The sequence below is a fragment of the Kryptolebias marmoratus genome, linkage group LG6 (assembly GCF_001649575.2).
Source record: "Kryptolebias marmoratus isolate JLee-2015 linkage group LG6, ASM164957v2, whole genome shotgun sequence".
NCBI classification, from domain to species: domain Eukaryota; kingdom Metazoa; phylum Chordata; class Actinopteri; order Cyprinodontiformes; family Rivulidae; genus Kryptolebias; species Kryptolebias marmoratus.
The window spans coordinates 9,075,630-9,103,484 of record NC_051435.1 but is presented as its reverse complement, the minus strand read 5'-3'; the positions used below and the strand labels follow the sequence as shown (position 1 = coordinate 9,103,484).

The following is a 27,855-nucleotide window of genomic DNA, read 5'->3' as shown; positions in this document are numbered from 1 at the left end:
GTTCAGTGAATTGTTTGTTGTTTTTATCACAAAGAAAATTCAATGAGGTTTGTCGAACAGAATCATTTAGGTTTCAGCTGAATTTCACCTGTTATTTAGTTTCCATGTGTGCTGCATTTTGTAAAGTGAAGACATGCTCATTGGAAGATGTCACTGTGGTGTTTTTATTCCATCTTAAAGGGATAGTTCAGGTCTTTTGAAGTGGGGTTCTTTGGCGAGGTTATGAACAATTAACATCTTACCTGTTGTAGATGACATTTTGAATGACCTCAGTTTGGAAACCTGAGTTTGGTTCTGACGAGAACGACAAACTAATGGCTAGTCTATGCAAAGCAAAATAAAAGTGGATTGCTGCTGTTTTTAAACCATTTCAATTAAAAATAAATAAAATAAAAGTTCTATAGTGCTTCATGTTAATGTTGTTTTATAAACCTGAACACAGTTGCAAATGTCACATTATATGAATATTCCTACAGAAATAATGTGATATTCCTGCCAGAAGTGCCCCCAGGCTGAACCAAAGTGCTATAGCTAGCTGCTCCTGCCAATATTTGTGCTACAAATAACCCAATAATCCTGTGTAAATAACCATATAATGCAATATTGATGAGAATGTAAAGGATATTGAAATATTGTTTGCACAAACAGCTATAAAATATGTAAGGTTGGCGTTTTAAGACGAAGGCAACCTTCATCTTGGGTCAGCCTAGAGTTAGCTCATCAATCCTATCAGAATCAAACTTTATTTCTCTAAACTGAAGCTAAATACAACAGGTAAGTTATTATTTTTATTTGTTAATTTCCACAAAACCCCACTTTAAAAGCTTTAAGCGATCTGGGGTCTAAATACTGCGATGACACACACACAAAAAGGAATCCACACTCGCTTATTTCAAACTCCACTTCTTTTCAACTCTTTTTTAACAAAATATTTTTTGTCTAAATGAGTAATACGCATTTGTGTTTTCTTTTTTTCTGATGTCATTGTTTTACTCCACCGTAGATTTCAGAATACACATTTTACATTTGAAGATATTTACATATAAACAACATGTGGAGCACCAAGGGTTGTTTTGGAAATTTGGAATTTTCATTATTGAGTTTAGATTGAGCGTAAGTGAGTAAGAATTTATATACAATCAAAAATGCTCAGAGATTTGAACATGATTGAAACACATGAACAAATCCTTGGTGCTCCCAAAAATAAAATAATACAATTGATTGTATAATAACAGTGTTTTAATCTTTCCTGACCACATCTGTGTTGGTTTTCAGGCACACGTTATGTAACAGTTTTGTTGCAGAAACAAACAAACGAAAAACGTTAGGAGTGAGAAATCAAACAATCTTTTATAGTTTCCAGCTACAGTAAGTCGGTGTCTCATGGAAAAAAAAGTGCGTGGTGGATGAAGCTGTACAAAAAGCCCATGTACAAGCTTGTGGTTTCTATGATGGGAGGAAGGACAGACTGAATCGTCTGAATGGGCATTCACAGACAGACCCCCAAAAAAAAGAAAAAAAAAAGGAATTTCTTGGCTGAAAGTTAACAAAGACAGACTGCATGGCTGATCTGTCCTTTCACATATTTGCAAGGTGAAATGTAATTTTCTCTGGTTTGCTCGGGGAGAGATTCTGAGATGCCTGCAGTGGAGAATAGCAGATGTGTGCTGCATTGACTTGTTTTTTTTTTTTTGTTTTTTTTTAAAGCAGCCTCTTCTGTCAAAAAACAGCCTACAGTTGTATGTTAATGCATGTTATTTTCTGTTGAAGCAGAACATGTACCTAAAATGCAGAGCAACATGTGCAGTAATGCAGACCTGCTGCATTTCTGCATCTCATCTGCTGCAGTGAAACTGAATTCCTCTGGCTTTAACAGCACAACCAATATTAAATATACGATCCGCTGTTTTATTTGCTCTCTTAGAGCGTCTGGATAACAGCTCAGCTCTGATGCATGGAGGAACATTTAATCTAAGTCTTGACTGTTTAACTCTCTGTTGACAACCACTTCACCCAATGAGAGCAGCTCCCAAAGTCAAGAAAATGAGAAGCCATTTTTCACCCAGTTTAGTTTGTTAAACGCTGTGCACTTCAGAAACATTGGAAATCCGTGTTTGAGAACAATCAGAACAAAGTCACATTGCTGTAAGGCTCAGGCAGCTTTAGTTTGCAAATCACATCTGCCACTTTTGTATCATTTTTTCTTCTTTTTTTTACCTCTGTCAAATGCCAGTGTATTTTTAGATCAAGCCTCTTGAGTTTCAGCTCTGCATGAACTGTACTTGTCCTTGTACTTGTGTTGAACCCACTGGCTGTTTCTGGAATGTCTTCGGATAAAACGAATAGTTTGGGGGTAATTCATGACATTAAACCATTGCAAAGAGAAGTGAAACAAACTTAAAGCAGCCTGAGTTATTTACTCTGAGTGATGCCAAAAGCCATGCTTTGTGAATCTTCTCTGAAATGGCAGCAATAAGGCGAATATGATGGCAGCTCTGCCTTTGAGTCCTGTCAATTCTTAGTTCAGTCTCTTTCTGCTGTGACCCTTTATGAAGCAATGCCATTTGTTTCCCTTTTCTTTTGGATACATGCATAAGCTGAATAATTACGTGGTATTTAAAATAATTATGATGAATGAATCTCCTTTAATAACGCCAGAATGTCTGGAGCACCAAGGCTGTGACTGATAAACCACATTTGTGTCAGTTTTGTTTTATGAGCCTGCAGACCTCACACCAGATAAATTAGGTCTGTCTTTGCACCCTGAAAGATACTAAATCACTGCAGCTAAACGATAAAAATGACACAAACTCTATTGTTGCTCTTAAGATGGAATTTTGCTAAATTTATTTCCTGTTTTATTTATTTCATTGCAGATGCTGCAGTTATTATGGGTTCTTTCTAAAATTAGTTTTAGTGCCTTTTAAGGTAATACACCTGTTTAGTCATTGGTCTTTAATCCTATGTTCATTTCTGTCTCATTACAGAGTGCTAGAAGCTGCTATTAAGCAGCTCATCCATCATTGCACAGAAATAGGGTCTAAAAGGTTAACGGAAACAGATTTTCTAGAAATGAAAAAGAAAAAAAAAGTTCTGGTGATGAATGGCATGAGCTAACAGAAATTCACCTTTGAATTAATGCCTAGTATTTATCATCTCAAAAATGTTCCTGTTTATGGGGCCTGGGTGGCTGCTTTTTTCCTTTCAGGCTGGACCACTTGTCGGCCATTCTGGTCTGAAAAAATGTCAAAGCAATATATAAGCCTGCCTGTATGTTATAGCCTCGACCATATTAGTAACACCACATCGGCTGAGACATTCTGACATTTTCAAGAAAAGGGAGAGAATGAAACTTTGTTACATAAGTTGGAGTATATGTTGGAGTTTTGTATCTTAACAAGGCTTATATATGAGGTTGAAGTGCCTCAGTGGGAGCAGAGTGACATACTGTGCCTGAGACAGTGGATGAATGGTGTGCGTGGTTCTTTACATGGATGTTACTCTTGTGAATGCTGCCTAAACACATTTAGCCATATGCAGATCCCTTCCTTTTGTCTGCTGGTTTCTTGCTGAATGTGCCCAGCATGCAGGCTGCGCCAAGCACCCAGCTGGATGATTTATCACAGAATACTCCTGATTAAGGAAAATTAAAGTGGGCTGCTCTTGGCTCACTAACTGCTTTGATAACAAGTTCAAGCAGTTAGTTAGTGGGGGATGTTTTAGAGGATATGGACCTCTGAGGGAAAACAATAAAACCAATTGGTCTGGAAGAGGTTGCCCAGAGTTCTTTTGATGTAGTTCCTGCTCCTTCAAGGGATGCAGTGGCTGCCAACTTAGTTGCTCTACAGCTACACATGGTATTACTAACTTATTCTGTTTGTACTGCTGCTAAACAGAGATGTGACAATAAACAAGGGGATACGAACAAAAAATGGTTTGGAATGAAATAAAAGTAGAAGTAGCATCATGTAGAGGTAAGCAATAGTCACATTGATTAAAAAGTCTTATGAAGACAAACATTAATGTGCATTTTGTAAACAGGCTCTTAGTGTGATGTGAAACTCAAGTTCATCTGCAATGTCAGTTATAGCACAAGCAGAAAAAAGTGCAGTAAAGTGTGCTTTCGGTTTGTTTTGTTTCATCTTTTTTTCCTGCTGTTGGAACTTTACAACACCTTTGTGGTTGTGACAGACATCTACAACAAGCTGATGACATACATACAGAAATTGACAAGGGCAATTGAACATTGCCAGTGGTTAGGAAAGAGTTCAAGGAGCTTAGAAACTTTCAGAGTGAAAGAAGCAAGTCAACTTTTGAAAATATATAGGGCAAGTAAAACTGTAGGGTGGAAACAGCCGTGAGACAAGTTCCATCATCTTCTCACTGGCTAAATTTGTATCTGTGTGAAGCTTGTGAGAACATCTCTTCGATTCTTTGTTGTCTTTGTTTTTCATTATCCTTTTTTTTTGTTGTTGTAAGAACTGTGCTCCTGCCCTGTCAATCATACAAAATGGCGCAGTAGGCAGAGCCTTGCCTGAGCTTATCCACCATCCTCAGTGGAGTCTCTCTATGAAAATGACTGGCCGTTGAGGCACTCCCGCCGCAAGCACTGTGCCGGCTTCCACCAGTCTCCGTTGTGGCAGCGGCAGATGGTGCAGTCGTCCACCTTTACTTCAATTCCGGCTGGGATGATCGTTGTTCCAGCAAAGCAATTTGGACCTGCCGCATGGGAAGAGAAGAAAGAAAGGTAGAGGGATGGTTAAAAAGCAACGACAACAAGAAGAAAAGGATGCATCTCTCCAGAGAGCTTCTCTTTTGCAGAGGGGTGGTGAAGTGATGCAGGGAGTTAGGGGAGTCAGAGCAGACGTACAGATCTTTTCACAGGCATGCACCAATGGGCTTGTTTTTGCAACACTAAAGCGCTTTTGTTAGTCTCCCCTTCTCCCTCGACATGGAGCGCTTTGCATCCTAATGCACCGCAAGCAGAGAAGCCTGCCAGGCGCTGGCTTGGCAGTACAGAGAGGCTGGAGTGCAAAAAGAGACAGAGGAAGAGGCAGAAAGCTGCTTTGAGAGGACATAGGGAGGGTGGTGTTATTCACTTCTGTAAGGAAAGGCCGCTAGACTCCTTATAGTTTCTTTTCAAGCACTAAGGTCTATAACCAATAAAGTGCTCAGATTAATTTTAACATTTGATTAATCCTCAAAGCCTGGTAGGATTTACCTTTGTAATTTCTTGCTTGTTGGTAGGATTCCTTGAACTCTAAAATGTGTTTGTGTACCATTAAAACACAAATCATGTATTTGATCATCTCAGCAGGTAGAGAGGCAGATTTGAGGGTGTGCATCTCTTCCCACGACCTCTTGAGACACAACAGCCAGAAGGTGCAGGAAATTATTCTAGTTTCATTCATTTAAATGAAGCAATCAACGGCTCAATTTGGTGTGACAGCGACTCAGGATTGCTCTCACTATTCAGCTCTGTAAAACCTGCCAGATTCAAAACTCCTCTATGACCTGTCATAAAAACCCATATGTGCCATAATTCTTAAAGACATAGCAGCTTCCATGGCTGGTAGTCATAGACATTTTGGCGCCCCTATAAAACTGATTTAATGTGAGATAACTTAGTGTGAGAGGTGTAAATGGCAGTCAGCCTTGGAAGCTTTGTAACACATTTTGTTTACTGACCAACTGGGTCCCACCACTCAGTTAAAATCCAGGCCTTTTCCAAAAAAAAAAAAAAAAAAAAGAAGTATGTGTCACACTGGAAAAAGCTGTAATTGAATAAATAATGATGAGCCATAATTTTCTTTAACTCTGTCATGTTATGATCCTGGTCTTACTTTCTGATGGCCGTGGCTTTTAGCAACATTTAAACACAAAAAAGTCATTCTTGTCATAGGTAACATACTACCCTTGTTTGGAAAAGCTATGTAAACCCGTATTTTTAAATAAAAACCTCCACTTGATTAAAGTTTGATACAAATCATGGTCTTGGTTAAATGTATAAACCTTTACACTGCGGTCACTTTTGTAATAGACTGTAATACACATAGATGTTTATGATGATTTTTTCCTGAAGAACATGTCAGTCTGTGGGCCATTACAGTATTGTTCTGAGTAAAACATGTTGTAACACTTAACAAAGCAAGCACAAGTGGGAAGGGAATACATTTGATCCAAAAGTAATGTTCGTAACAACAATCAAAAAGAAAAAATAATATAAAACAAACTCTCAACAGGTTCAGTTTTTGCAAATACCATAGACCATAGACCTGCATGGCCTTCTATGTAATTAACCATCCCGTGCAATAGTAAAATGATATCTAAAACAGCATTTCTGAGGGAAAAAAAAATTGTAACACTGCAAAAATACACTTTGGAACTGGCTCCAGTCTGACAAAGTTTGCCTTATTTTCTCAAACTGAGATTCCTCAGTCTGCTGTCTATTGCAGGTAAGTACTGTACCTTCCTACTTATGTACCTACTTATCTATCTATGTACCTACTTATCTATCTATCTATCTATCTATCTATCTATCTATCTATCTATCTATCTATCTATCTATCTATCTATCTATCTATCTATCTATCTATCTATCTATCTGCTCTCAAAGAAGACCAGAAAGTGCTTGCCAAGCCTTAGCTTTCATAGATCTGAGTCTAGACGGCTAGCACAGATTACAGGACGAACTGAGAGGAGGTTGATGCGGAGCAAGAGTGACCAGTGCTGCTGCCAAGTGTTAACTTTTACAGCCAGATAGGTCTGAAGACACAAAGCCAGTTTCAGCCTCCTGTCACCTCACGAAGGGCATACAGTCACTGTTTCAAAACTGTTGTTGGTGACTGTCATTTTGTGATAAGAGAATACTTTAGTAGGGTTTCAAAACTTCCTCTGCATATTTTTCTTTATCTCTGTTAAAAAAACAAACAAACAAACAAACAGATCTATGAATATTATGTAATTATTGTACTGAAAATAGACTAATATCTACAAACTACTATACATTTTCAAGAGAATTAACAAAATTACATAGGTTTTGATTTATCTTCAGTGTATACTTTATGATAAATATTTGAGCTGAATCAGTTGCACTCAATAAATGAGATACTCAAATCTAAATGTTCCCACTGATAGGCTCTTTTGTTGTACATCTTCTGCTCTCTGTTGCCACTTTCATGGAAGAATTCCTCTTTTTAGCTCATCTTTTTCCTGGAAGATGAGCTAAAAAGGTGTATCTTGATAATGGAAAGCTATGACAAGATGTTGGCACTTAAAAGCATAGATCTGTTGATTTAAAAACCACAAAAACTTAAGATTCTACAATAATAACTAAGTTAAATTTGGACAGAAGTTTTATTTAATTGTCAAAATGTAATTGGACACAGAGGAATAATCATATAACCTTTTACAAATGCCTATTGCACCACATTTACTCCATTTGACTCAAGTATTGGCAAATCAATAATTAGCTGGAACCCATTAGTAATTTTCTTGAGTAATTTAAAAACCTCTCTTTATTAATTTCAGAATTATTTTATCCACACTTTTTGTTTTTTGCTTAAAAACAGCAATTGCACTGTGAAGGTGCAGCTTAACCTCCTTCTAAGAAGTTTTTCTCTAAATTTGTCTGGTTCTTGTTGTCACTAAACTGTGTCTAACAAGAAAAACCCAGTAGGAATACCGTAATCCATGAAGCGTAAGCTCCTTCTACATCTCTGGACCAATCCAGTCACATAAAATTTAGTTGGACATGCATGATCTCAATACATATTTGAGTTTGTTGAATATTAGAGAAGTGTTTTTTCCTTGCACATTGTATTTGCCCCCCTCAGAGCTTATTTATGGCGGCTGCACTCTACAACACTGAAGTAAAACGATGCAGCTTTCAGCATCCCGGTGTCAGTTTCAGCTTTTATACACCAAGTGTATTTGGACAGATACAGTAAAAAGCCATCCATTTATGCGAGTTGAGCTCATATGCAAATCACTCTACCTTCTGTTTCACCTCAGGGTCATTCAGGTCTTTGTTGGCCTGGTGTCTATGAAATATGTTTTGGTCACATGCATAAAGGTGCAGATTGTTGTAAAAACGACTGGAGATTAGATTGAAAACTGCATTGAACTTCCTTCTCAGTTTAATGTTGGCCTTTCTCGTTAGGCTTAAATAGTCTCCTTTGCTCCTCTTTCAAACCATACCATCTATTTTAAAACTTGGAAATCGGCACTTTTCATTTTGAGTTTAAGAAAACTCCTCGGGCAAGAAGCAAAACATCTTAAAAAAAAACAAGAAAAGAAATCCAGTCAACCTTTTTAGCTGAGCAAGTAAAAAAACTTTCAAACAAAACAAACTACAACAACTAACAAATTAACCAAACAACCAACAAAACGAACAAAAAAACAACAACATATTCTTACCAACTGGTTAATTTCACCTCTCAAGAGGAGTCCCTCAGGGATCAGTATTAGACCTAATGTTTTTTTGTCTTTAGAATACTGAACAAAAATATAGAGTTGTTTTTTTGATTTTTAAAATAAACTCACATTTTAAAAACATTTTAGAGTGGTCTTGAGAAATCGATCTGCAGGCAGACCATTTTTTCTTCTTTAAACATCTGATGTTTTGTACTCAATTTCATAGTCACTGGATGAACTGAACAAGAGGGAGCCAAAAAAACTTGTCAGAACAAAAAACAAAACAAAAAAACAAGCCTTTAAAAACATTATCTGGAATTGACATGCTTAAGAAAACCAAAAACACTAAACTAAGATCTGACACTATTTTTGAATCACCTTGCTGCTAAAGAATAAGAACTTGTTGAGACAAAGACCGAGTTAGGAGAGTTTAAACACTCAATGTAAAGCAAATGTGTTTTCTGCAAAGCTGTGTGTTTTTTGTTGACAAAACCCTAGTTAATCTCCATAGTTTAGGTTCTGTTCTTTATGTTTGGATGATTCATTGATCAGTGTTAGGTGTCTGAACTAACAAAGCACCCATTCATTTTCAGCTGGTCAGGCAAAGACTGGATTGAAAATGCATTAAAAAAGGATCCGGGAAGCATGGCGAATGCTCACGACCACAAAAAAATGCAATACACTTTGCTTCAATCGTGCACTCATTTGCAGAGGAAAAGACTATGACTGCATGCTTGACTAAAGCCCATTTGGCTGTCTGCTTTTCCCTGTCATTTGTCCCCCAGCCAAAAAGTGAGTGCTAAACAGCATTGCCTCTTTGTCCTGTCCTCACAGTCCCAAGCCTTCCAATGGTACAAAGATTTATGTCTGTCCCAGAATCTGACCAGAGACCCTTGGGGCACCTAGAAACAGCAGGCTTTCCCTGAAATGCCAAGGGTGTCATTGGGTCCTGTCAGGCTGGATTAGATCTTTTCAAGCAGCTTCTGCAGCTATGTTACTGTAGATATTTTGTTTGTGTGAGATTGTCCTAAAATAAAAGCAGGTATGCATGAAAGAGAATAAAAACAGATACAACAGAAAATGTGGACAGTAAGTCATCAAAAAACAAGACTTTTTTTACGAATATATGTCAGATATATTTTTAGAAAAATACTTTAAATGTGACAGACTCCATAGCAAGAAAGCAACAAATTTTGATTAGTTATCAGGTTCCTCTTTGAGCATTAGAAGAGTGTTTAAGAATGCAGCATTGCGTTTAGGCTATGAATTTGATATTACCCAAAGTGCTCTTTGCTACTGATCATTCCAGACTGCTTCATATTGCAGATATGCAGGTATTCTACTTTACTAATAAAGCTCAATCTGTCCCTCAGGACTGTTACTTGCAAAGGGAAGCCACCCATCTCACCTTGTAAATAGTCAATGAACCATTGGAATCCTATAATTCTAATTTAGGGATTGGCTGTGTGTGACAAGGGCACCGGGGCACTTGGAGATAAAAAGCCCTCTGAGGACCCATTAGTTCTTCCTCCCATGTCTTTAATCAATGGGCTAATGTTTACTCTGCTTAGTGTGTCATTTATAATTAAAACTAGTACTGCTCATTAGTGTCTAACGGGCCAAATGCAATCATTTTAATACCTAAAACATTAATTACATCCCCACCTTTCAAAGACACAAACATCAAATCTGCAAACTTTCTGTCAGTGGTTTAATGAGAAAGGTAATCACTTTGGAAGAATCACAGATTTCATTCTAAAGGAAATGAGTGTTTACCGTTTTTACAGATGGGGCAGCACTGCTCCGGCTCGTACACAGGGTTTACACACTCTGGGACAGCACAGTCTGACACCACACAGTGTACCTCATTATTTGGTTCGCAGCGGCACCATTCACAGGGCGACGGCTGTGGACAGAGAGGGGAGGAGAGACAGAGAATTTGGGTCAGATGATTCACTTGGTTTCACCTGAATACGTGTGCACGTTGGACCAACTGAAAGCTACTGTTTGCACCATGTGTCCTGAATTTTCTCTACCTTAAAAAGTAATGCCTTGCTAAACACAGAACATGGTGAATTATTTACAACCCCAACATTATCAAAGTTCTTATATTTTAACAACTGATAAGTAGATTTGGATAAAGCCCACACTCTGCAAAAAAACACCAATGGAGGTCTTTAAAGTGTTAATAATATTTTCCATTTGCTGTATTCTGCATTAAACTGCCTCCGGAAACAGTTCAAAGTCTTATCTTACCACCTCTGCAACATGTAAATCAGTGCTGTGCTGCTGCCTCTTTCTTGACTTTATCTTTCCAAAGTCACTTGACCAGAAAATGAACTGTAACGCAATTACATTGGGTGGAAAAATACAAACTGTCTCCAAGTCTCTAAAGGTCAACTGTTCATCATATTATATTTTCTTTCTGCTCATTGTGGTAAATAGCCTTTTGAGGGTATCTCAGCAGCAGGCTTGCACTATCAGGAACTCAATGCTCCAAAGTGTACAAATACATTATATTATACAAACATGCTGCATTTCTTTACATGTCGGTTAATGTCTACAGAAACCATGATAAATAACTAAATAAAATGCTTTTAATGAAATGTAATACACTATTTTTTTATGACTTGAACTTTATTGATTTTCCAACAGAAACATACCCTGAGTCCACAGTTAGCATATTACAATTTAGCATCAGCTTAACCAATGTTTGGTCCTCGTGGATTTCAGGCCAATACAGTTAACATAAATTACTTGAACAACAACAACAAAAAAAAAAAAAAAAAAAAAAAAANTAGTCTAATTATATCCAAGCTGGAAATGCCATTTAACCCATGTACGAGAAGTAACGGGACCATTTTTTGTTGTACTCTTCAACTCTATTTAATAGTCTATAAGATAATCTCTCTAAGGCAGCAAGCTGCCCCAGTGACCTATACCAATGAGTGAGAGAAGGGATAGATGGACCCCTCCACTCCCCCACCAACAGCTTCCTCCCCAGCATTAAAGCTGTCAGGACCCATTGCGAGAGAGAGGAAGTCAAGTGAGCCAATGATGATGGATCCCCGAGAATATAAAGCCTGCTGCAGAAGGGTATTTCCTGGCCAACTATTTTCCTTACCACTTTGTGAACTGATGACCAATAATTTTGGATTTCTGGACAGTCCCATAGCATATGTACCAGTGTGCCATTGTCCTTTTGACACTTCCAACAAACCGAGGTTTCTGACAAGCCAACCCTATATAGTCTGTACGGAGTCCAGTAAACTCTATGTAAAATCTTAAATTGCACCAGTCTTGTTTTTAGTTCCCTTGAACTTTTCTTCCCATTCCTAAGAATTGAAAGCCATTCCTCTTCTGTGAGACTAAGATTTAGATCTGTTTCCCAAGATCTCTTAAGAGACACAATGTTAGGGTCCAAGGCTGTCGACAACATTCTATAGTAAACTGAAGCTTCATGCCCATGACCAAACACCTTCTTTATATCTGCCAGTGTGCTGCAGGTTGCAGGAATAATAGTAGGGGAACCAAATGTTTTAACCAGCAAGTGTCTTAATTGTAAATATCTCCAAAAATCTTGTCTGTGTAACTTATATTCACCAACCAATGTTTCAAAGGACTTGTAATACACTATTTTAAACTTTGACATTTATCTCTCAAAATGAAATAGCCTGAAAATATTTGAGAACCATTTAAACATCTATAAAGTAACAAATAATCTGTTGTTTTTCTGGATCAGCTGAGAGGTCAGCTGGTGTCTCACAGTCAATTGGTTGCTTGGCAATCGATAAAAACTCTAAGAAGGTCCAAGTCACTTAGTGTGGCTTAAGACATTTTGATAGTTTTTCAGAAATTTCCACCTAAATTACTTAAACTTCAAGACAACTTTACATTAGAGCTATGTATAGAAAAAAAGAAAAATGGAGTAAATGATATTGTGTCATTTGTTTACTGAGAAAAATGGTTGTATTACAGTAAATTGTGAACTTCAAAAATAAATAACAAATGATTTATTATGATGTCATTTTCAGCCAGTGAAAAGCATATTAAGGCACAAACAACCAGGACTTTCAGAAATGTTACCATTCTCAAATTATAACCCATGTTGTGATTATATTTACCACAATACATGCACAATATTCTCTATGTCTATTTTAAAGAAAGATTTAACAAAATAAAATAATTTGTATTATTTTATTTTAATCATTTTGTTTAAAAAAAATACTGTTTCAAAAATGTTGCTTTTTAAAGTTAAACAAACTAAATAAATATGATCATCTCATTCTAACTACAAATTATTTTGAAATAAGTACTGACTTTGAATATTGTGTCAAATTTTCCCTCCAAGAGATAGAGTAACCCTTGAAATTTGTCTGAATGCCAAGACACAATAACAGCTACTGTTCCAGTTACCGTTCAGTGAAATTACTTTGGGCGATGTCTGCTACATAATTCTGGCAAGCCTAGTTCCACAAATAAATAGTAATTTATCCCATCCTGGCAAAGAAGGAATATAACAGAAAGCCTTCTTTCATACTAAATGACTTGTTACTAATACACCCCCAAAGTCGACCTTGGTTGGGTTATTTCTCAAAGCTCAGGTAGTTCTGCAATCAGTTAAATCAATCAGATCAAGTTTCAGGATTGAGTGAAATTGCAACATTTCACTTTAAAATGGCACAGTCTGCAGCAAGAAACTTGTGTTAGACAAATTTTATTGTATTTTAGATCAAATATTGACATTAGTATTGATTTGCGTAGAAAAAAAAACAGCAACGACAAAAAAACATGTTCCTGTTAAAATGTTTAATCAAGGGGACAAATTAATGTGATGTTTACATGAATTGCAACTTGTTTTTCTTTTGGGGGTGGCAGTCTTACAAAGGAGTATAAAGGTCATCAGAAAGTACTAGCATGATTAGCAGTATAAATTATAGGCTGCAATAATTTATTACAGCCTATAATAAATATGTATCATTTATCCCTAAATGACTGAAATGTGCAGGTAGACAGAAGCCCAGAACTCAATTCTCAAGCATGGTTTTGAAATCCTTTTCCTCTCCACAGAAAGTCAAACTATTGCAATAAAAGTGTCAGGATTTGGGTTTTGTTTTATTTTTATCTCTCGTCTTCCCACCATGCCCATCTTCACCTGTTGCTAGTTGTAATCACTCACCTGTGTCCACTTCCCCTAATTACCCTCAGCTTTAAAACCTGGTCACTTTCTCCACTTCCTGTTTGGTTCATTGTCTCTTGTCTCCTGTCTCCCATTGTTCGCGTTCCTTGTCCTGCCACACCTTTTTGTATTGCTTTAGATTTTTGGTTGTTTAGTTTTGCTGCCCAGTCAGCTTTTTGTTTTAGTTTCTTTTATTTTTTTAAAACAAATTTTCGTTTTTATAATGAGTCTGCACTCTGGGTTCGTGATAAAAAGAGTGTTATGTGTGTTTGAAGTCAAACATTATTTTCAGATCATAAACAAAGCAAGTCTGAATAAAAAAGCCGAAGCAATCTTCACACACTGCATCAGTAGAAATCACAGGTTTCAAGTATTTTAGCCCCAAGCAACAACAACAAAAAAAAGTTTTGGGAAATAAAGACGACTATAAAAGACTTACAGTGCACTGTTAGAACTACAGCAATGAGGTCGTATATATATAAAAAAAAAATTCTCTTGGTGTCACTGGTGGTGTGAAACGTCTACAACATGGTTCATGTTCTCTATAGCCAGGAAATAGTGGCTTTGATTTTCTGGATTCAACATTGACAACAGTTAACATCTGAGTCACCACAGGCCAATTTCATGGCTTGAAAGAAAATTTCTCTGATATTGGGCTGTCAGTCAAAGACATAACACTACAGTGTAAAAATAAAATAAAATAAATAAAGTAAAAAATAAAGTCATCTTCTGTGTTAAGGAAAAGAAAAGAAAAAAAGGTCAAAAACAGAACTTTACACATGATGCCTGTTCATGATCTTGGCACTAGTGTTGGCTGAAAATGGTCTAAATGACAGTAAAGCATGTCATAGTTTCTTATGGTGAAGGATAATTCAAACATATGTTGTAGATATTCTTATGTAACAACCCGTCTCGTTTTAGTACAAAGGGATGAAAGCATCTGTTTACCATGAAGACAATGTTGTCATGATGTCATTCACAAAAAAACAAAACAAAAAAACATTTAATCAAAGTTGTTATTTTATCCGTTTGGTTTCAAGCTTCAGTAGCAAACCTTCTGAATTAGTTTAAAGTAGATTCTTCACATCATTTGCACAAGTCTGATGAATTTTAAGTCATTGAGTGTGTTCTACAACATATGTGCTCCAACCAAAGCTTGCTTTTAAATTTTTATTTTATGTAATGTTGTTTCTTTAAACATCTGTAATATTGCATTGATTGTCTTTCTATATGTTTTATTATTCTTGTGCACTTTGCCAAAATGTTTTTAATTCTTCCTGTAAAGAGCTTTGAGTTTCCCTGTAGCTGAAATGTGCTGCACAAATAAAGCTGCCTTGCCTTGCCTGAATGAATTTTACTTCTGCTACCTTTGGTCACCTTTACACATCACAAGTCCACCAGAGTGCAAATTGTGCTTAAATAAGCGAGAATGGATTTGCAAAAAAGAGAAGATGATGTCTGCAATTTGTGTGTCACTCAGTGAAAATTGCACATGGTTTTGCCAAAAGAGTGTTTAGTTTGAAAAGTGAGTTCAGGACACTTGTAGCTGGTTTTAAAGAAATAGAGTTTTGTTTAGTAGGAACACAGAAAAGCTTTAAAATTTGACCCCAGCCACTCTGACTGACAGCATAGTTGAAAATCCAAAGTTTTTTTTTGACAGTGATAGTTCAAATGGTGTATCAAGTGACTCCAAGTTAGCAGGCAGCAGAGTTACACTAACTTTCACTATAATCTTGATGTTTTTCTCCTCTTTCTTCAGTGTTTCAGAACATGTTATAGTTGTACAATGTCACTTTTATGACAGACAATGTTGGCTTGTTAAAATTTGTTTCTATAAAGGAGCAATTTTATTATTTTTAAATTGTGGATGGTAATTTTATTTTAAAAAAGGACATGTCCATGTTCATATTTTTAGTGGAAAACAAAGGGATACAACAATTTTGGAGCCTACATAAAGTGTAACAGCTTTGTGGATCAATCAAACTTAGATTTTGGAGAAAGACTGTACTGAGATCAATAAGAGTGAGATAAGATGTTGTCTTAACTGTAAAACTGAAGGAGAAGTCAGTTTGTTTCATTAATCTAAAAATCTAAAGAGATGGTGTTAAAGATAAGTTTGATTAATTTATTCATAACTGAAAGTTCACATAAATCAAGTGAGGTTAAAATGATTGGACAAAACTAGGATTTATCAAAATAGATTCCTAAAGCATCAGAGCACCCTTTTGTCTATACAAATACTTTGCATTTGAATGACGTGTATTTTATATAATTACCTGTGAAAATAAAAGTAATTTTAGGCATGTTACAACAAAGTCTACATGTTAGTAACATCCACACACTCTGGGACAGGGTCAGGGTAGTTTGGCAGCTGAGATTTGGCTGAAAATGGTGTAAATCTGAAACAAATAAGTCCACCAATTCCTAAGACATAGATGTCTAATCAATACAGAAACAAAAATAAAAGTCCTAAGTGACAACAAACTGAAACAGAAAAAAAACTATACAACAAACTGAACTGCTGTGCAGCCGACTGACAGTTTGAAGCAAAACTCTGAGGCCAAAAGACCAAACAATACTACACCGTGTCACCTTAAACTCTTTTTTGTATAAAATTTTTTTTAAATTTACATACGCTTGGATAAATCTTCCTCTTTCATATGGCTAATATCAAGGTTGGTAGGCTTTTTTTGTCACATAGATTTCTATAGATGCCTAGAAATGGGATTTCATGAAAAAATATTTCTGTTAAAGGAGAACTTTTAAAAAAATGGCAACAATAAAGCAAAACCTCTTGCTTTGTGCATAACCATTGGTCATTTATTTATTTTATTAAATGTACTTGCAGTGCATACATGACTAAAGGTACAGACCAATTTACTGTGCAGATTAGTTTTAGTAAACATACATTTAATCTACATACATTTGATATGCAGTGAAAATTATTTGTGAATTAACTTCCACATACAGGTGGAAGTTAAAGGTCAGTGTTTGTAGCACTAACTAACCCTGAGTGGAAACTTCAAACATACAAACTAGCTTAATCTAGCTAGTGTTAAAGGACATTCTCATTATGGCATGCCTTCTCTGTTCTCTTAGCATCATGTGGGCATACAGCTCCTCCACTCAAGGTGTAGGAGGTCAGTCAAACAAACAAATAAAAAACAGAGATGACTAGCAATGATGTGCGTATGTAGGTGAAAGCCTGGGAAAATAGACTGATTCAGTAAATTGTAATTCTCAAAATGTCAAGATAATGTTTTATGATTATGTGTCATTATTTTTATGTAACCGGCGTTCTGTGTTACAGGTCTCTCAGGTAATCTCATTGAGACAGGTAGTCTCATTTACAAGTCTAAAAGCCGTAAACAAAAAAAATAAAAGTAAATTTCTCCCTTTTTCAGTGCTGAAATGAAGAAATAAAAGATACTGAATTAAAAAATTCTTAAGTACTGGAGGGCCGCTGTTTGTGCATAAATCTGAATGGATGGTTGCAGATTAGTTACCCGTCTAATACAAACCATCAGAAATATTTCTAAAATCATCAACAATGAGTTTTTATCAAACAGCTCACTGACATTTTAGAGTGAAGCATCTATTTCTGTCTAAAGAAATGTCTGCCTTTTTTAGCTACCTAACATAGTATACATATTATATTTATCTTGTTTCACCCCAGTGTGTTTGTTAGTGTTTTTTCGGTTTATCCGTGATGTATTAAACAACAAACCAGAGAACTGCTTGTTTGAGACAGCGGTGTTTATTCACTATCACAATTGGCCTTTAAAAAGAAACAAATTCAAAGCTGCAGTGGCATTTCTTTGTACACTAATCTGCTAAGCTGGTTTGTGAAACAGCTCAGGTGGATGCCTGCAAATGCCGAGATGCTTCATAGGAAATCTTGTGTTAAAGATGTAATTTGACAAGGAAACTACTCCTTGCACCTATAAAACATCGCAGGGGATCCCTCTCTGTGTAGTCTGCAGGGCTGATGCCTTCAGTGGCTCCTTTTTGTTTGAGGTTTGCCATGAAGAGGATCAGTCATTGCTAAGCCCAGACTTACAGAAGAAAGTGGAGCAGTAGCAGCAAATTTAGATGTGCTGTCTGAGGTTTTGGTGTAGAAAAGCCTCCTGTTGTCACCTTATTGGTATTAGAATGAATCGGCTGGCATGCTTTTCATCCTCACACTTAGACAAATGGAAACAGGGCAGGGAGGTGATGAATACTCAAATAACCTTCAGGGGGTCAAATGGAAATGGTAAACTGTTAAGCTGGACAGCAAGGTCACAGGAAACTCACCCATGCAGTTAATAGGAGTGACAGCCTGACAGCTGAACTGAACACTGTCATTGTGCAACTAAAAACAATCTTTTAATAGGTCAGTGAATGAAAGAAGGAAGCGGGAAGACTTCAAACTGAAGAGAATTTCTTACTTAAAACACTCTGCCGACAAATGCAACTAATTTTAAGCAAACAAAACATTCATTGTGGATAAATTGTTTACACTTGCTGGCACCATTGTTGCCTCTGGCAAGTTGGATCAGAAAATCAATTCCTGCAAATATTTTTGACCATTTTTATGACTGTTCTTTTTCCAACATTTTTGAAAAACAGGCGTTATAACTATCATACTACTGTCACAAGTAATGTGTGGGCAGCTCTGTTTGTGGGTGTGTGCATGCTGCTTGATTAAAAAAAAAAATCAGTTCTGTGCATGTGTTTCTACAATATACTTCTATAACTGTAGGACATAAATGCCCAGACTGACCTTTGCTGTATTGACAGAACAGTTAAAATTAGGAGAAAAATAAATAAAATAAAAATACCCCCCCCCCCCCCCCATTGATCCTAGTGTCAAAGCATTAAAAAGCATTCAAATCAATGTAAGTATGAATTTAAATCTTCTGGAGAGGCAGGACTGAACTGCTCAGCACTGGGTTCTACTTGTTTTATGGGATTTGTAGAAGAGCTCAAGAGTTAAGCATTAATAGTTTTATCTTAGTCACTTTTATCACATTAATCCCTTAAAAGAATAAAATGTCAATTAGTAATTTTTTTCAGTTATTTTGATAGCTAAGGACTACATGTCTGTTGTTTAACTGGATTTTTTGGGGTCTCTCAGATTTTATTTTATTTTGTTTTTGCATTTTTATTTTTGCAAATTGTTGTAATTCTAAGTTCACATTTTGTAGTTTACATCTTAAACCTGGTCTAAAGATTCTGGGCTCGGTCATGGTATTTTGTGAAAATGCAAATGATTTTTTTGTTTCTTTTTTCTGTCATTTCAACCTTGTGTCCACATGGAAACAGCATTTTAGGAGCTCTTAAACGGTATCTTTAAATCCTTAAACACCACCGCTGTGTCGACAGCTCATATATCTTTAGTTTCTTGATTGCAGCAGCTTAGAAGTCACAGATGCAGCTGTGGCCATACTGAGCAGAACAAACCTTTTGTTATTTTATTAGAAATTCTCAGGGTAATACACATACCAAGGTTCACAGACATGACTTATTGATAGATTAATTTAAAACAGTGGAAAATACAGAATCTACATAGAAATTTTATTTATTTTAAAAAGTTAATACAAGTGGGTGTTGCTTTTCATACTGGAAACTGTAGCATGGACTTATTTTTTAGATTGCTGATGCACAGGATATACCTTTATATTGGATTCAACAAAAGACAGGCTGACATTCCACTGCTGTCAGCAGCTTTCTGCTGAATGAATGCCCAGTTTCACCTGCATGATAATGACTGCATACTGTATTTACATGATTCTTGACTGGACCAACTGCATAAAGGGTTTTTTTAGTAAGCAGAAATAGGTAAAGTATTTTAATCAAAGTCGGAGCTGAGCTCTAAACTTTCTGAAATACAGCGAGTCTTTGTTTAGTTTCAATAATCTCCGGCTGAATATAAATGTCTACTTCTGTCCAATCCAACAAAACCGTTGCATGAAATACTAATGAAGCCAAAACTAAAGGTTACCTGTCTGCCTCCCTAAACAGGAGTCTGCACAGCAGATACTTCTGCCCTTTAAGTTCCTTCAACACTGCAGGGTTCCAAGGCTTTTATGTTTTCACTGAAGAGACCCACCCTTCTCAGAGTAGATGAAGATGATACAGTTTGTTTCATGATAAAGGAGGATGACATCATCCTTCTTTATCTCGTCTTTCTTTTCTCCTCAATTCCATCATGCCAGTTTAATTGTATTTTTACATAAAACCTGTTTCTGTACTCTTAAATATGTGGATTTGTTTGTTAATTTTGTGGCACTTTGATTATGGTTACCACGGTGCTGAGCTGTTCTACTGATGGACTTCATCTTACATCGAACTGAGGTTCATGCAGTTATAAATCTGTGAACTTACATCACAGTACAGGTCTGAGCTTGATTCTGTCTGACGCCCAAACGCACCAATCACTACAGATTAGGTGCATATATTTTCAATGGGCTGATCGTGTTCATTAAAGGCAGCACCACATATCTTTTAATGCAGTTGTTCCAGTAACCCCCCCCCCCCCAACACACACACACACATGGATAGATATATGTTTAATTGTAACACAGATAAAGATGTGTGTCACAAGGAACAAAAACAAATTAAAATCTGATTCTTTAAAACACATAATTCCTGGTATGAAAATGTTGCATTTCCCAAAATAACAATAAGTAAATAATAATGATGACTTGTCAGGCTGACCTTCTGTCTGTTTTGGTTTCTTTGAGTCACTTAAAACTAGTTAAATTTTACTTGTGCTAATTGTTTCATCTACTACAGAATTTGTTGTTTTGCACAGACTGAAATAAAGAGTCTATAAGTCATATTCTGCTGAAACTTCCTGTCACAGACCAATAAAAGGTGATAACTAGATCAACTTTTTTGTCATGATCCTTGTTTTTGGTTAATTGTTGTGTTCTGGTTTCTGTGATTTTTAAACTCCAGTAATTTAGCTTTTTCACGTTTAAAATGGTCCCTAATTTTCTTATTATGTTAGTTACGCTTCACCCATCTCAATTACTACTTAGCACTTCAGCTTTTTTAGTTTTTAGTTCCTTCAGTATGCAATATTTATTTTCATCTTTTTATTTGCTCTCTGACATGTTCTTGTGTCTTTTTTGTTATGGCTTTTGTATGTTTTAGTTTTTGCCATGCACTGCTTGCGGTTTTCTCGATTGGCTGCCATTGCACTGCCTTCATTTTCAGTTTATTTAACAAAGTAATTCTGTTTCTCATCCGCCTACCTGTAAGCCTGTATGTGGGTCTCTCGTTCATGCTGTGATGACTGTTTGCTCAATCAGACTTGGACTGTAAAGATCTTTAATGTCAGTCACAGCTCTAAAACTCTGTCACCTCACCTCCTCGTTTGCTCGTAACATAATTAATCCTTGAAATCACTGGTATAATAAGATACTTATCTAAAGCTGATGAGTGTGTAGGTGAAGGGACGGTATAAGCTGCTTGCATAAGTGACAAAGTGACAGAGAGTGCTGCTTTTTCATTTGTGAACAAGAGACTTGTTTCATGGCAGACATTTTGATTGGAAATATTAGGACTAGCTCAGGTGTCTTAATAAAGGCTGTTTTCCACTTCCCCAGCTGTACACTGCTTATGCATATTTGTAGAATTTGCACATAAGCAGAATTTGTGTCTTTCTGGGATGCAGACCTCATATTATACATGTGGTTGTCCTACTTTTTGCTGTCAAAATTGAACAAATTCATGTTCCAGTGCACCAGTGTTGCACAAATGAGTTGTTAATGTTTTTGTGAACAAATACTCCCATTGTTTATTTCTGAATACCAAAATTTAAATTTACAAACCCCAGTGTTCATTCTCTAATAAATTATAATGTAAATTTTCTTTACAATACAGTTTGAACAATATTATTGTACTTAGCTGTAATGAGAAAGTGCCACTCTACAGGAAGAACACCTGCAGTTTCTTAAAAAGCAAGGAAAAAGACAAAATGATGAACAAAACTGATGAACAAACCAAATAATAATAAAAAATATTGAAATAAACACAACATTACAAGATAAGAAATATGGTGGTTTGGGACAGTTTTGTCTGAGTTTTTATTTATGACCATCAAATTCTGCAGAAAAATGTCATATTTTCATCAAAAAGTAGTAAAACTGGGGGGAAAAGTCAATATTTTGAATGTTTTGGGAAAACTGTGACTTTAACAGAAAAAAAAGAATGAAAAGAATGGAGTGAACAGTTTGTGTTAGACAATCTGATAATATTATGATGGAAAGAATGAAACAATGATTTCTTGTGTTGATGTGCAGAACTGGTGAAAAGAAGACATTTAGGTGTCATTGATGCTTTATTATATTCAAACAAATACTAAGTGCAAAGATTAACTGAGGAAGGCAATATCGGATTATTGTATATTGTAGATTATTCAGCAAACTTTGCACTCAGAGTGTTAGATTTTCTTAATGAAGCACTCACTTAAAATTTGAGTTTTATTCAAAGGTTAGAGAACAAGCGCTGTACCTTTTGGACACCTAACATACATCTTATCAAAAGGGGTATTTACTGTTTTAAGCTGTCTGCAAATAACTGGCAATTGAATAGCAATCCTCTTTATTGGCATGCAGTATGAAAATGAATCAATTTTACATCTTCTTGTTAGAATCAATAGCTGACAGAGTTCCTGTTGGGTTTGGAATCTGAAATTACCTTTAAAAAAATCACACACACACACACACACACACACACACACACCCAAAAAAAATACAATAAATAAATAAATGATGTATGGCACTCTAATGTGTATATATATATATATATATATATATATATATATATTCTATCAGTCATGTCATGATGTCATGCATATTTTTATAAAATGTAGAACCATATGGTGTTACATCTAGAGCAGGAGGATTTCAGAGCTAAATTACATGCTGTAAATAAATGATAAATAATGTATGTTAAATGATTCTAATGATCCCAATATAGATCGCAACAATGATGTATAAAATTTGCATCCATTGTATGCTTGTTGTATTTGGCAGACTGAACAGTACCGAATGCATACATCCTCCCTAATTTATCTTCACAGACGTGAATAAAATTCATGAATAAGCATAAAGCTCCTTGTTTTAGGCCACATTGTGTCACTCCTCATTTCAATCACTTGCAGCCTTTATCTGCTTGTGGCAAATCTGAATTAGGAGGTCTCCACATGGGCAGCAACAGTTTACAAACAGATTGTAGTTGTCATGCCCCTATAGTGTCATTTATAATCAGACAGTGCTGCCACGCTCCATAACAACTGCTGACACTGGCCTGATGGCTGCAAACCATTCTGCAGGAGTGATCACTCAGTGTCCACAAATCAGCAGATTAAAATACTCCTTTAGCATCTGCCAGTTGGGTAATGCTGGGTAAATGTTCAGCTGATGAAGCAGTGAGGGAGGGATGACATCAACCTGGGAGGCAGCCATCTTGGAGCCTTTGGCCAATAAACACAGTCTGATGGTATTTTTACAGTATGTAAAGACTAATCTGAAGTCAAGCATCACTAATTCAAGCAGTAAAAACCCCAACTAATTCACTTTGCTTCTTTTTCTGTGATCTTTTTCTATGAAGCTATAAATGTAATCATAAGAGCCTGCTGGCAACAAGTTGTAGAACAAAACTAACTGAAACACCAAAAATTAAACAGTTTTATGTATTTTTAGTTTGACTAACATTTGTTGCTTAATGGCAGCAGTGGATATTACCATAACATGACTCCGACATGTTATATTTGATGAAGTATTTCATATCTTGTCAGTTTATCATAAAAACATAGTTAACAAAAAGTGTCTACAATTCAGCCAGTTTTACATATATTAGCCTGTGATATTTGGTGAGGTAGTAGTTGAGACTGCTCTCCAACACATGCGCTAAGGGCTAACAGATCAGGAAAGATCTGCTTTTAAAACTTTTTCAATAACTTTTGCACTCAAGTTCATCTGTTTCTTAGCAAAATATCTGATTAACAACTGGCTGGGATTTAATGAAACTTTCAGTAAACAATCATTGGGAGTACATCTACAAGTAATTAAACTTTGGAGTGAACCCAGTTCAAGATGGTTGCCACAAAAAATGTCAATAAATCTGTCGATTTTACAGACATTGAGTAAAATTTGATGTGGTAATAGCTGAGAGTCATGCCCAACACGTAACCTAAGCACTACAAATTGGGCAACATATTTGGCCAAAACTTTGACATTAACTGTTATATTGAACCCTGTTAGCAAAACATCACATGAACCTGTGGACAAATTTTAATGGAACTCTCAGAACAACCTGTAAGTCTGCAACTCATTTGGAGTCAACACAATTAAATGGCCACCAGAGCCAGTTGAACATAGCCTTCACAAAAATGGCTCTAAGTCAGTCAATATACAGATATTGAGATATATATTTGTGTGGTAGTAGCTGATAGTCATCCCCATGATATTCTTGGAGTACTAACACATCTTATGACATCTATGCATGGGAAAGTGCATTAGGCAATTTGCAAGATTTGACCAGAATGGCTGCAGTACTGTTATTTCTCATCATGAGATGATTTTAGTTAAAAACTTTGGCGTGAAAGGCAGTGGGAGATATGAATTCTTGAAAGAAATGCTAGGCCTTTATGTTTTCTCTATGAAACACCAGAATAACAAAGAGTATCAATACAGCAGCTTAAAAATAGACTTTAAATGGGAATCAATTTAAGCCAGTGCTTATCAGCTGCTAGAATTATGCCGCTGAGTTTATGGATGTGTCTGAATCAATTGTTTTGATGTAAATTTTCTAACTGATGTCTTACCTTGAATTCTTCCAGTATTTTATACGTTTTCCCTCTGTACTCGCAAAAGTTTTTAACCTCCTTGCACTCGGGGCAGCATCCATTGTGCTCCACTTTGGTGCACTTGGGGTGCAGTTTCGGGCATTCTGGCTGGTCGCACACGGGCCCGTCCTCTGTGCACACGCACGGGCAGTTCGAGTGTCCCGGGTAGAAGCGCTCCCCCAGTTTGTACACGAAGCCGCTGTCATCCACGCAGCCTTTGCCCCGGTAGTCGTCGAAGACCATGTTATCGGCGGCGGTGCGCTCAGCCTCGTCCGCGGTGTAATCCTCGGGGTTACCCACCGTGGCCGCAGAGGCGACGCTCATCAGGGCCAGGAGGAGGACGGAGGCGGCCGAGAGGTGAGGGCGCATCCTTCCCCGCGGCATCACAACATCCACATTCAACACAAATGCGTGGATGACATTTTCTAAGCTCCCGGTATCCTCTCCGGATCCGTCCAGCTCTTTATTATCAGCACCATCATCATCGTCATCATCATGTATGGTCTGCAGTGTGGGGGGAAACAGAAGAGATGATACCATGGAGGATAATTCCACTGCAGATGTTTAGCACATTGTCACGTAACCTCAAAATTGACTTTTCTTTTTCTTTTTTTTTCCTGCAACAAGTTCATAGTGATTCTGCAGCTTTGCCTCCTCAACAGGTTTATATAACATGCATATGATATAATATGCATAGTGGGAGGGCAACATGCAAAATAGTAAAAGAGAAAAAAAAATCTTAATAACTATTGGAAGGGATGCAGTGTATTTTCTTTCCGTGAAGGCCGACCCAATAGATGCTGCAATTGGAAACTTTATGAGGCGGACCAAAGACAACAGGTAGCTTTGGTTCATGCCATATTTCAATTAAAAGAGCGATTACACCAAATATTTTGAACGCACAGTCTTGATCTGCATCAATAAATCAGTCCTGTAATATGCAAATGCCCGGAAACATTGGTAAATGCGCAATTATTTGACCCCACACGCATCACCCTTTTACAACAAACACCGTAAGATGTTGAACTGATGATAAGCTTGGAATCGTTTGTGCTTTTAGATATTTAAGGTGCGTTTTTTCTTTTAGAGATGATGAATTTCAGTGATAAGGCAAACTCACCGCGGTGAAACTGCGTGATATCCTTTCAGTGTAAAGCCAAGAACCCCAGCATGCAGAGGGCTGGAACAGATTAGAGATAGCTGCTGGAAACTTCACTCAATCCACTCGGTAAATTCACCAGGCTCCAAAGGATACTGTATTCCTCCCCTTTTCGTCCTGGATTATGGGTTTAAACGCAATAAATGGGCAGCCTTTTGCATCGCTCTTTCCTGCGCAAGGGAAATGACATCCACGAAAAAGTAGGTCTTCTCTGTGATCATCCTCATCCGACTTACCTTTCTGAGACAATATTGCAATTCACCAGCACACCGCGCAGACAGAGGAGAAAAGGAGGCTAAGAAAACTGCGAGAAAAATCATCTGTAGTGGTCCCCGAGAATCCAGAGTCTGTTTAGTATTTCCAGATGATGCAGGTAAATGTTAGAAAACGGACTGTCGGTTTTGTTGCACATACGCGCATGTACATCCAAGTAAAAAATAAATAAATAAAACAATAATAGTAATAATAATAAAAAAAATCCAGAGATGAGAGAGTGTGAGAAAATAAAGCAGTCACGTCTGAAGCCGGTCCTTACTGGATTCTGCAGTCGAGGTTCATCGCCACAAGGCGAGAGACTGAGGAGGGAGCGCTCCGACTTTCAGCACCTTGGAGAGCGACTGTCTCCTGCGTCCTGCACTGAGCAGAACAGAGCGCCCCCCCCAGCCCCCACCCCATCTGCTTCGTCCCTCCCCCTGTGTCACCCACGGTCAAAACACTCACCACGGCCAATGGACAAGTACATTTCTGGAGCTCATCTCTGACAAGAGCTGAAATCAAGTCAAACGATAAAACAAGAGGTCAGTTGTCAGCAGCTGGTAGACTGAGCAGGTATTTAAAGAATATGTGTGACTGCCCATTTGTGTATGCTGCACCCCCTGTTCCTCTCATGCGCTTATGTGTGTGCGCGCGCTTAGGTGCCTGTGAGCTCGTGTGTTCACACATGACCTGCAGCTTGTTCCCCTGAGTCACTCATAATTTGCAGCGCATTTTACATAGACCAATTTGTATTCCGACGTGCATCACACAGGAGAGTTGGACTCCTCTGCCCCCTCTCCCCCATCACCCTTACAGCAACAGAAAACATACAGTAGGATTCTTTGCAGCTTTGTTTTACAGATAGTAGCCCATAGGGGCCAGTGCCTAACTACATTCTGCCCAGGCCCATGACTGAATGAAACCCAGAGGAGCATCACTTAATTAGGTATTCCTGTGAGAAATCATGAATATTTAACAACTGTATCCTTATGGCTCACAGTGCATCACCCTGTAACATCACCCTTGGAAGGTGAAACACACAGACTCATACATACACACAAAGGAAGAACAAATAATCAATCAAACAAACAAACAAACAAACGAAAAAGAATATTTAAAGAGAAGTTGAGATAAAAAAAAAGAAAAAGAAAAAAAGTTTTCTGTCTTGGAATAGTTCTAGGGTCATATCAAATGTGATAATCCAGAAAAAAAGTCATGAGCTAAAGGCATTGTACAGTGATTGTTTGAAATGCCTACGTGCCTACGGTGTGATGCATATGCAGAATGGGCAAGAATACGCTGCAAATAGTCTCCTTTTCCATGAAATAATGCATTCTTTTCACCCTCTCCACCTTCTTACCCCTCTAAAAAAGATAAATATATGACAAAAATAGCTTGTAAAAAGGTTAAATAGTCTTGTTAAAAAAAGAATCACAGCCTTTGTTTGGAAAGCTTTTTAGACTCTTGCATGATAATACAACATGAGGTTCTATGTCAGACATTTACACAAGGCAGGGTCAACTCCATAAGGAACCTTTAATTGCCATCGTTTTATAAACTATGTATATGTGTGTGTGTGTGTATGTGTTTGCTGTTTGCCTTTTCATGTTCCCTCACTTAAAAAAAACAAACAAACAAACAATATCTAGTATCTGTTAAAATATGTTTAAAAATAATTTATGAACACACTGTTTTCACATATTTTGTTGGAACATCTTTCTCTCTCTTTGATAAAGTAAACCTTTTGACCCATCATATGCACTGATTCCCCTTAGTAAATATTCACTCATCACAGGGCAGGAAATGATGACTTGAAACTAAAAAAACAGGAAAAAAGACAGATTGAGTCTTGAGTGCAAACAGTGGGTTGGCTCTCAGGTACCATTACTCAAGTAAATGCAGCTTTCTACAACAAAATAAAACTCTCACTAAAGAGCAATGTGATAGCCAACTCCTGACAGCCAAGACCTTGTAATTATTTTTCAATGCTGAAGAATCTTAAAG

At 37.0% G+C, this 27,855-nt stretch overlaps 1 protein-coding gene across 2 annotated transcripts; it reads right to left on the bottom strand.

Annotated features, from left to right (window-relative positions):
• Positions 1-1,694: 1,694 nt before the first annotated feature.
• vwc2l (von Willebrand factor C domain containing 2 like) lies at positions 1,695-26,275 on the bottom strand. Of its 2 annotated transcripts, XM_025007575.2 has the most exons (5): positions 25,833-26,275; positions 25,558-25,713; positions 24,417-24,941; positions 10,192-10,321; positions 1,695-4,719 (listed from the first exon to the last, which is right to left on the bottom strand). In XM_025007575.2, the coding sequence occupies exons 3-5, from the start codon at positions 24,819-24,821 to the stop codon at positions 4,568-4,570; spliced, it is 687 nt and encodes a 228-aa protein (XP_024863343.1). In that variant the 5' UTR covers positions 24,822-24,941; positions 25,558-25,713; positions 25,833-26,275; the 3' UTR covers positions 1,695-4,567. The 2 variants fall into 2 exon arrangements, with proteins under 2 accessions (XP_024863343.1, XP_017279418.1); XM_017423929.3 differs by having other exon boundaries at positions 25,558-26,275.
• Positions 26,276-27,855: the final 1,580 nt, after the last annotated feature.